The 10,852-nt window shown below is 44.7% G+C and overlaps 1 protein-coding gene and 1 long non-coding RNA gene across 2 annotated transcripts; both read right to left on the bottom strand.

Moving 5' to 3' along the window:
- Window positions 1-6,244: 6,244 nt before the first annotated feature.
- Window positions 6,245-6,966, bottom strand: LOC311026379. The gene is made up of 3 exons (XR_014598476.1): window positions 6,827-6,966; window positions 6,463-6,728; window positions 6,245-6,339 (listed from the first exon to the last, which is right to left on the bottom strand). It is a non-coding gene; the product is annotated as an uncharacterized lncRNA (long non-coding RNA).
- Window positions 6,967-7,587: 621 nt separating this feature from the next.
- Window positions 7,588-10,486, bottom strand: LOC311025286 (uncharacterized protein; the record flags this gene model as incomplete). Its single annotated transcript, XM_084028137.1, has 4 exons — window positions 10,204-10,486; window positions 8,737-10,097; window positions 8,391-8,559; window positions 7,588-7,639 (listed from the first exon to the last, which is right to left on the bottom strand). Exons 2-4 carry the CDS (start codon window positions 9,929-9,931, stop codon window positions 7,588-7,590), a joined length of 1,416 nt encoding a protein of 471 aa, XP_083884263.1. The 5' UTR covers window positions 9,932-10,097; window positions 10,204-10,486.
- Between the last annotated feature and the right edge of the window lie 366 nt (window positions 10,487-10,852).

Below are 10,852 nucleotides of genomic sequence, written 5' to 3' on the forward strand. Positions count from 1 at the left end.
AGCACTACCGAGTACTACCGAGTACTACCGAGTACTAGCGAGTACTACTGAGACTCAAGTACTGAGAACTACTAGGTACAGGTCACTGAACTCAGCTGTCACTCAAGTACTACCGAGTACTCCATTTTAAAGTTTAAATGGAGTTTCTAGGTGAAAGTATGGCTGAGCTGAAGAGGTTTGACTAAAAAAACTACATATCCCACTACTAATGTAGTTTTAGTACATTCCTGTCCTCCAATCAGAGCACACCTGCTGTCAGTTATGAAGATCAGTGCCACACAGTGCTGTCACCATGGCAACGGCCCTTGCTGCGTGTGTATGACTGCTTTGGAGCGTCTCTCTGCTTCTCTCTATCGCTCAATTCCCCCTCTGCGCATGGGTCCGAACAAAAGCATGCCACGCTCACACCGAAACTCCTATCGCCAAAATTTTCGCACCGTTAGCGCCACGAGACTCGGCTGAAGACACTGATGACTTTTATTTTTTCCTAGTGTCAGAAATGTGGACGCTAGGGCGAGTTAGAAATGCTGTTCAGATCAGGTTTCTTTGAAAATCTGCTTCTCAATTAACATTAGAGCGGATGACGAGAAAACCTGACTTGGCCGCGCTTAGAGGTTGCTAGTTCAAATTCTGTAAATCGCACAGACTTTTTGAGCACATTGTGAGCGACAGGACAAGTTTGTCTACAAAATTGGAAAATATCACGTCTGTAGAGTGAAGATTGTGGCCGGGAGGAGTTTGGAAAGAAAAATCTACTGAGAAGCCCCCACACTCTAACTGATGATGTCACGCACTCTAGCCCAGAAGGTTCCGCGCAATACACACCCATTGAAATCTCAGGATTTCTCCCAAAACGATCATGGTCATTGAACAGTGATTGATCAAAAACTATATGAGCTATTGAAACGCGGATTGGCACACCAGCACACAAGACTTGTGTCTACGTTTTAGAGTTTAAATGGAGCTTCTAGGTGAAAGTATGCCTGTGCAGCAGGCGTTTGAAAAGCTACATTTTCTCCTTTTTTTTTTCGCTCATTTTTTACTAATCCCATTCATTTCAATGGGGAAATTTCAGTGGTTTTTCGCGACTTACGTCGCGAAAAATTAATATTCTGGACTTCTTTTAAATAGCACACCGATCCCGATCAAGGCGCACGTTTTGATGTAACATTCGCGTAGGTGCTCGTTTTTGTTTGGCAGTTTTAGGGAATCAAAAAAAAAGAGGAAGAGGAATAATAAGAAGAAACACGCAGGATAACAATAGGTGGCTGTGCTTCGCACAGCCACCTACTGTTTGTCTCTGCAAACAGTAGGTGGCTGTGCTTAGCACTGCCTCCCTAAAAACACGTCGGATTTCAATAGGTGGCTGTGCTTCGCACAGCCACCTACTGTTTGTCTCTGCAAACAGTAGGTGGCTGTGCTTAGCACTGCCTCCCTAACTAGAAAATTCCCCCGCCGGGAAATTTTGAGAGGGAGGCAGTGGGCCGCTGCCCGGGGGTAAAAGTTTAAAGTTTAAACGGAGTTTCTAGGTGAAAGTATGCCCGAGCAGACGACGTTTGACTAAAAAAACTACATTTCCCATTAATAAATGTAGTTTTTAGTACCTTCCTGTCCACCAATCAGAGCACACCACTCGTGTCTCCATTTTAAAGTTTAAATGGAGTTTCTAGGTGAAAGTATGACCGAGCAAAAGACGTTTGACTAAAAAAACTACATTTCCCACTACTAAATGTAGTTCTTAGTACATTCCTGTCCACCAATCAGAGCACACCACTCGTGTCTCCATTTTAAAGTTTAAATGGAGTTTCTAGGTGAAAATATGCCCGGAACTCAGCTGTCACTCAAGTACTACCGAGTACTAGCGAGTACTAGTGAGTACTAGCGAGTACTACCGAGTACTACTGAGTCTCAAGTACTGAGAACTACTAGGTACATTGTATTGTCAATCAGTTGAGTGCTTCGCACTCAACTGTTTCCCTGTACAGGTCACTGAACTCAGTTGTCACTCAAGTACTAGCGAGTACTAGCGAGTACTACCAAGTACTACCGAGTACTACTGAGTCTCAAGTACTGAGAACTACTAGGTACAATGTATTGTCAAACAGTTGAGTGCTTCGCACTCAACTGTTTCCCAGTACATGTCACTGAACTCAGCTGTCACTCAAGTACTACCGAGTACTACCAAGTACTACCGAGTACTACTGAGTCTCAAGTACTGAGAACTACTAGGTACAATGTATTGTCAAACAGTTGAGTGCTTCGCACTCAACTGTTTCCCAGTACATGTCACTGAACTCAGCTGTCACTCAAGTACTACCGAGTACTACCAAGTACTACCGAGTACTACTGAGACTCAAGTACTGAGAACTACTAGGTACAATGTACTTGCAAACAGTTGAGTGCTTCGCACTCAACTGTATGCCAGTACTTGTGTCTCATTTTAAAGTTTAAATGGAGTGTCTAGGTGAAAGTATGGCTGAGCTGAAGAGGTTTGACTAAAAAAACTACATATCCCACTACTAATGTAGTTTTAGTACATTCCTGTCCTCCAATCAGAGCCCACCTGCTGTCAGTTATGAAGATCAGTGCCACACAGTGCTGTCACCATGGCAACGGCCCTTGCTGCGTGTGTATGACTGCTTTGGAGCGTCTCTCTGCTTCTCTCTATCGCTCAATTCCCCCTCTGCGCATGGGTCCGAACAAAAGCATGCCACGCTCACACCGAAACTCCTATCGCCAAAATTTTCGCACCGTTAGCGCCACAAGACTCGGCTGAAGACACTGATGACTTTTATTTTTTCCTAGTGTCAGAAATGTGGACGCTAGGGCGAGTTAGAAATGCTGTTCAGATCAGGTTTCTTTGAAAATCTGCTTCTAAATTAACATTGGAGCGGATGACGAGAAAACCTGACTTGGCCGCGCTTAGAGGTTGCTAGTTCAAATTCTGTAAATCGCACAGACTTTTTGAGCACATTGTGAGAGACAGGACAAGTTTGTCTACAAAATTGGAAAATATCACGTCTGTAGAGTGAAGACTGTGGCCGGGAGGAGTTTGGAAAGAAAAATCTACTGAGAAGCCCCCACACTCTAACTGATGATGTCACGCACTCTAGCCCAGAAGGTTCCGCGCAATACACACCCATTGAAATCTCAGGATTTCTCCCAAAACGATCATGGTCATTGAACAGTGATTGATCAAAAACTATATGAGCTATTGAAACGCGAATTGACACACCAAGACAGAAGACTTGTGTCTACGTTTTAGAGTTTAAATGGAGTTTCTAGGTGAAAGTATGACTGAGCAGCAGGCGTTTGAAAAGCTACATTTTCTGCTTTTTTTTTTTCGCTCGTCCCATTCAAGTCAATGGGAAAATTTCGTTGGTTTTTCGCGACTAGCGTCGCGAAAAATTAATATTCTGGACATTTTTTAAGTAGCACACCGATGTCGATCAAGGCGCACGTTTTGATGTTACATTTGCGTAGGTGCTCGTTTTTTTTCGGTACGAGTAGGAAATCAAAAAAAGTAAGAAGAGGAATAATAACTAGAAAATTCCCCCGCCGGGAAATTTTGAGAGGGAGGCAGTGGGCCGCCGCCCGGGGGTAAAAGTTTAAAGTTTAAACGGAGTTTCTAGGTGAAAGTATGGCTGAGTTGAAGACGTTTGACTAAAAAAACTACATTTCCCACTACTAAATGTAGTTTTAGTACATTCCTGTCCACCAATCAGAGCACACCACTCGTGTCTCCATTTTAAAGTTTAAATGGAGTTTCTAGGTGAAAGTATGTCCGAGTAGAAGACGTTTGACTAAAAAAACTACATTTCCCATTACTAAATGTAGTTTTTAGTACATTTTTGTCCACCAATCAGAGCACACCACTCGTGTCTCCATTTTAAAGTTTAAATGGAGTTTCTAGGTGAAAGTATGGACGAGAAGAAGACGTTTGACTAAAAAAACTACATTTCCCACTACTAAATGTAGTTCTTAGTACATTCCTATCCACCAATCAGAGCACACCACTCGTGTCTCCATTTTAAAGTTTAAATGGAGTTTCTGGGTGAAAGTATGGACGAGAAGAAGACGTTTGACTAAAAAAACTACATTTCCCACTACTAAATGTAGTTCTTAGTACATTCCTGTCCACCAATCAGAGCACACTACTCGTGTCTCCATTTTAAAGTTTAAATGGAGTTTCTGGGTGAAAGTATGGACGAGAAGAAGACGTTTGACTAAAAAAACTACATTTCCCACTACTAAATGTAGTTCTTAGTACATTCCTGTCCACCAATCAGAGCACACCACTCGTGTCTCCATTTTAAAGTTTAAATGGAGTTTCTGGGTGAAAGTATGGACGAGAAGAAGACGTTTGACTAAAAAAACTACATTTCCCACTACTAAATGTAGTTCTTAGTACATTCCTGTCCACCAATCAGAGCACAACACTCGTGTCTCCATTTTAAAGTTTAAATGGAGTTTCTAGGTGAAAATATGCCCTGAACTCAGCTGTCACTCAAGTACTACCGAGTACTAGCGAGTACTACCGAGTCCTACCAAGTACTACCGAGTACTACTGAGACTCAAGTACTGAGAACTACTAGGTACAGGTCACTGAACTCAGCTGTCACTCAAGTACTACCGAGTACTCCATTTTAAAGTTTAAATGGAGTTTCTAGGTGAAAGTATGGCTGAGCTGAAGAGGTTTGACTAAAAAAACTACATATCCCACTACTAATGTAGTTTTAGTACATTCCTGTCCTCCAATCAGAGCACACCTGCTGTCAGTTATGAAGATCAGTGCCACACAGTGCAGTCACCATGGCAACGGCCCTTGCTGCGTGTGTATGACTGCTTTGGAGCGTCTCTCTGCTTCTCTCTATCGCTCAATTCCCCCTCTGCGCATGGGTCCGAACAAAAGCATGCCACGCTCACACCGAAAATCCTATCGCCAAAATGTTCGCACCGTTAGCGCCACGAGACTCGGCTGAAGACACGGATGACTTTTATTTTTTCCTAGTGTCAGAAATGTGGACGCTAGGGCGAGTTAGAAATGCTGTTCAGATCAGGTTTCTTTGAAAATCTGCTTCTAAATTAACATTGGAGCGGATGACAAGAAAACCTGACTTGGCCGCGCTTAGAGGTTGCTAGTTCAAATTCTGTAAATCGCACAGACTTTTTGAGCACATTGTGAGAGACAGGACAAGTTTGTCTACAAAATTGGAAAATATCACGTCTGTAGAGTGAAGATTGTGGCCGGGAGGAGTTTGGAAAGAAAAAAACACTGAGAAGCCCCCACACTCTAAGCGATGATGTCACGCACTCTAGCCCAGAAGGTTCCGCGCAATACACACCCATTGTAATCTCAGGATTTCTCCCAAAACGATCATGGTCATTGAACAGTGATTGATCAAAAACTATATGAGCTATTGAAACGCGGATTGACACACCAGGACACAAGACTTGTGTCTACGTTTTAGAGTTTAAATGGAGTTTCTAGGTGAAAGTATGCCTGCGCAGCAGGCGTTTGAAAAGCTACAATTTCTGCTTTTTTTTTGTCGCTTGTCCCATTCATTCCTATGGGACTAAATTGCGGTGGTTTTTCGCGACTTACGTCGCGAAAAATTAATATTCTGGACTTCTTTTAAATAGCACACCGATCCCGATCAAGCCGCACGTTTTGATGTAACATTCCCCTAGGTGCTCGTTTTTGTTTGGCAGTTTTAGGGAATCAAAAAAACGGGAGGAGGAAGAATAAGAAAAAACACGTCGGATTTCAATAGGTGGCTGTGCTTCGCACAGCCACCTACTGTTTGTCTCTGCAAACAGTAGGTGGCTGTGCTTAGCACTGCCTCCCTAACTAGAAAATTCCCCCGCCGGGAAATTTTGAGAGGGAGGCAGTGGGCCGCCGCCCGGGGGTGTGGCCAACATCTGATGCCGAGTGGGGTGTGCCTTCAGAGTTGGCTCATGAGCGGACGTGTCAAATGTGGAGTGGATAAAGCGTCGATGATATACTCCTTCCCGTTCATCAGCTCTGGGGACATCCAAGATGGCCGCCGAGTAGGACGTGTCTTCAGCAAAAGAAACCTCCCGACTGCCAATGCTGTTTGGAGCAAAGCAATGAACACTTACCTCTGTAATATTACATGCTTCCCCTTCATGTTTCCTCTCTTCATTATTGGTTATTAAATTGCATTTCTTGACACATTTCAAATACTTATACAAAGCACTCGTCAAACAAAACATTCTTTTTCATGTGTTTATTTATCTAACAGTCTATGCACTTTCATGATGCGAGTATGCTCAGGGGTCAGAGGGATGTTTGGCTGCGATGATCTTCCATGATGTCTGCAAACACACAAAAACAGACAGGAGTAAGACTGATGGCATTACAGCAGCAAGGATGAAGTCAAGTCAAACTCATCCAGATACAATACAGTCATTGAATACACAATGGTAAATGTGCCTTACATGTCTTGTGCTGGGTGGCTGTCTTAGAGGTTTCTAGAGTCTGTTGTGTCACCGATGTGGGTTTCCCTCATACGTGCGTACGTGGCAGAGAGAAGTGTGGTGTAAACAAAAAAAAACAAAGTACAAATTAGTGCAGCACACATTGTTCCATTGGACATTATTACAGTGGTTTGGTGTCACAATGACTCCTTACTTGTCTGCTGGCTTGAAGTGTCTTCATCGGTGTTCCTCTGGAGGTCTTCTTCCTGGGTCTGTTGTTACTCTTCCTAGAACATCAAAAACATTATTTTAATAATTTTTCAAAAGTTTTGTGTAAGCATTTATTCACTCATTCAATGAAGATACACTGGTAAATGTCCCTTACTTGTTCTCTCATGGGATCGTGTCTCCAATGGACAGAGATCTGCTGCAGGTCTTCTTCATGGTGGGGAGGGTCTTCTTCCTGGGAGTCTTCTTTCTAGTTTTCTTTCTGCCGCTGGATTTAAAAGACATAAATAAGTTTACATGTGTTAAAGCATTATGTAAACACTTGACCAGGACATAAAATGTAATGAAATAGTACTTCCCTTTTTTGTGGTCTTCTTCCTGGGAGTCTTTCTGGATCTTTAATCACATCACAGGATATTAAAGACATGGTTAGTAAATTACATGTTTCAAAGCATCATGTAAACAGTTTGCCAAAAAAAGGAATGAAATAATACTTCCCTTTTTTGTGGTCTTCTTTGAAGGGAGTCTTCTTTCTGGATCTCTAATGACAAGATATCAAAGATATGGGTCAATTACATGTTTCAAAGCATCATGTAAACACTGCCAAAAAATGTAATGAAATAATACTTCCCTTTTTTGTGGTCTTCTTTCAAGGGAGTCTTCTTTCTGGATCTCTTATGAAAGGATATAAAAGATATGGGTCAATTACATGTTTCAAAGCATCATGTTTACAATTTGCCAAAAAATGTAATGAAATAATACTTCCCTTTTTTTTTTTTTTTTTTTTGGTGTTTTTGTGTTTTTTTGGTTTTTTTGTGTTTTTTTGCTGTGTCCGTCTGGTCCGCTGTCATCTGGTCCGCTGTCATCTGGTCCGCTGTCATCTGGTCGTCGTCGTCGTCTTCTTGATTACAAGTCAGCTTACTCCCAGTCACTGCTGTTCAGTTTCCTCCCTGACACTGTGCTGCCTACCCTACCACACCACACCTACAATCAATCCTGTGGATGTTTTGAGATCCCTGTCCTGCCCTGTCCTGTCCTTCTGAGATAATGCTGACCCCCAAAATAAATAAAGAAACAAACTGAAATTCAACTTTATTACAACATTTCCAGCCAATACATACCACTGTAGTATATTTACAAGAAAAAAACAAAAAAAGAATAGCAAACTGAAAAATACAGAAGAGAGAGAAATAACAATTATAAGGACGAGAGAGACGACATAGAAGCAGCGATGGGAAAAAGCACCCAGAAATCACAAGATAGACAATGAGACGATGTGACGAGATGGATTGGAAATAGCAGAATGGGTTAGCTGGAGAGGCTATTAGTCAGTCAAAATACAATAAACTGGACTGTGGTAACTGTAATATGTTTGGAGAACACCTGATTGAACACATTTATCAGGATGTGATATATAAATGTGATCAATCAGCGTGTTGTTTTCAGTTGTGGAGTCCGCAATTAACTGAGTGTAACCTCTGGACTGAAACAAATCTTTTATACTTTTCTTTCCTTTAGAAAGCAGATCCTCATTGAAGTCCCCGCAAACAACAATGGGCTGGTGATCCAATATGGCCAAGGAGTCCAAGAGGTTTTTCAAGTTTAGTAAAAAGGGTTCTAATCTGAATTGTGGGGGTCTGTAGACAGTCGCTAATAGTACTTTGACTGGAGCCTCAATTTTAACGACAACAAACTCCAAGTCATTGACATCTTGCATGTACCCTCGAGGCTCTGCCTGAACATTGCTACGACAGTACACTGCAACTCCACCTCCATCTTTCCCCGCCAAGTCCACACAGCTGTTGTAAGACAGTTGTCTACTGCGTGTGAACATGTCGTATCCCTCCAGATGGAAAATTGGGGACACAGAGGAGCCTGACAGGTGTGTCTCTGTGAGACACAACACATCTGCTAGTTGGAGTTCGTGATGTGCTTTCAGGTCCACGATGTGAGTTGGAAGCCCTTGCGTGTTGTGATGGACGATCGTCAAAGCCTTTGGAGTTTCCTGTAAACACCCGGAACGAGTCAAAAGGGGTCTGACAGTCTGGAAAGATGCGCGAGTCATACTTTCCAGAGCCGTCTTGATTTTGGGGTCAGCATATATCTTTTTCTCATCAAAGTCCGTGACGGTGAGACCCTGGAGTGAAGTTGTGCGGCTGAGAGCGACATACGCCATTCCTGATTCGAATACACGTTTGAGGCTCACAACCGCCGACGTCATGGTCATGCCTTGCACTTTGTGGGCAGTGCAGGCAAAGGCCAACTTGATGGGAAACTGACGTCGAACAACTCCTCTCTTGCTGTTCAGGTTCTCCTCAGATCTCTCGATGTAGACAGAGTCATCTGAGGGACCCAGCACCTTCTTACGCGATCGCTGTCCTGACGTAGGATTGTCCAGCCGCAGTCCGATCAGCTTGGCAACCTTTGGCCCACGATCACTCATCACAATGTTTGAGATGGTACCAAACGTGCCGTTAACGAGCCCATCCTCCACGTCGAGATTCCTGGTCACCATGACGCGTACTCCAGGAGCAGCAGTTATGCTGTCAGGCAGATCTCGTTTGTGGCCTCTGATGTTGCGAGGCGCCAGCAACATGCAGCCACTCGTGGGGTCTTTCCGGAAGTCTTCGGCTGCAATGTTGATGGCATCCTTGTGGAGGGCGGCTACAGTATCGGCATTGTGACGGTCCACTTCTTTGTTCGTGGCGTAGATGTGGAGCCTGTCCACTGGACAACCTGGAGCACAAGCCGCCGTCTGTGTGAGCAACGCTCTGTCTTCATCGCTCAGACGATCGTCCTTTTGCTTCACTCGCAGACGGTTCAGGAGTTGGGCAAAAGCTCGATCGTCCTTCTGTCTCATGATCTCCGTCAGGTCGACCATTGTGAAGTGGTCCTTCCAGAGATCAAACTCATCCTCCTCGTACACACACAGTGGCTTGGCTCTACCGAGGGGCGGCAGCTGGTAAAAGTCACCTACAGCCAGGACAGACATTCCTCCAAATGGCCTCCGGTTTCCTTTGATCTGCTGCAAACGCCAGTGGACGTAGGCAAACAGCTCTTTGGAAATCATGGACACTTCGTCAATGATGAGAATTTCAGCGTTGGACAGTGCCACCCTGAGGTCATCGAGTGCATTTCCGAGACCCTGATACGGTGGCTTTAAGGACCTCGGAAGCTTGAGGATGGAGTGCAACGTGCTGCCAGAGATGTTGAACGCCGCTGTGCCAGTGAAGGCGGTCAGCAGCACAGCAGGCCGGGACATGTCGCCCTGGTCCCGGAATATTGGCAGCTGACGCAGAATCCTCGACGCTTCCTGGTGAACGCACTTGATGACGTGGGACTTGCCGCAGCCAGCTCCACCCGACAGATAAAAATAAAACGGCTCCGGATTGTGCCCCCAGAGACGCTGAAAGCACCAGCGACGCACGCTGTAAAAGATGGAACCCTGAGTGGCGTTCAGACTTTGAAACATCTTTCTTACAAAGTCTGGACTCAACTGCGGTGCGTCGATCCTGGGCACGAAGCCGCTCCCACCTTTCTCGACTTGAAATTCGGGGATGTCTTCGTCGCCCTCGTGCTCTGCGTCAATGGGTTCGCGCTGGTCCAGACACTCCAACCGGTCCACTTCCGCCTCGGGTGCAAAGGTGTTCCAAGCACTAACAACTGGACCGATCTGGCGATACCGTTCCAGCGCCGCATCAATCTTTTTGCCTCGTCCTTCGTATCGTTTCTGGTTGCCATCCACGATGCGTTGGACGTCCATACCCCACTTCTTGCCACACTTGTAAAACTGTTCGTATGTGGGGTATGTTACATCCGTCAGGTCGCCATCAGATCTGTGCGGGAGATAGAGTTTTACAAGTCTCCTGAAAAACTTCTCAGGGGTCTTCTTCTCCGAGAAGCGCGTGTATCTGATGACGGCTGGCTTGCCTTTAGTCCTCTTCTGGATGTAACCCATGTCATTTCTCAGGGGAATGGCATTCTTACCTTCTACCTGCAGGCCGTAAACTACCCTAAACTCAGACGCAAACTCGGCCAAGCACATCCCTTCAAACTCTCGACCGAGAGGTCTGTTGAGGTATTTTTCAGGGATCCCTGACATCCACACCTCCTCCGAATCCGGTGACATCTGCCGAAGCCTGCCCATGGGATGACTCATCTTCAGACCGTCCTCATCGGTCTG

Source organism: Eutrigla gurnardus (assembly GCF_963514095.1).
Source record: "Eutrigla gurnardus genome assembly, chromosome: 15".
Lineage (NCBI taxonomy): Eukaryota > Metazoa > Chordata > Actinopteri > Perciformes > Triglidae > Eutrigla > Eutrigla gurnardus.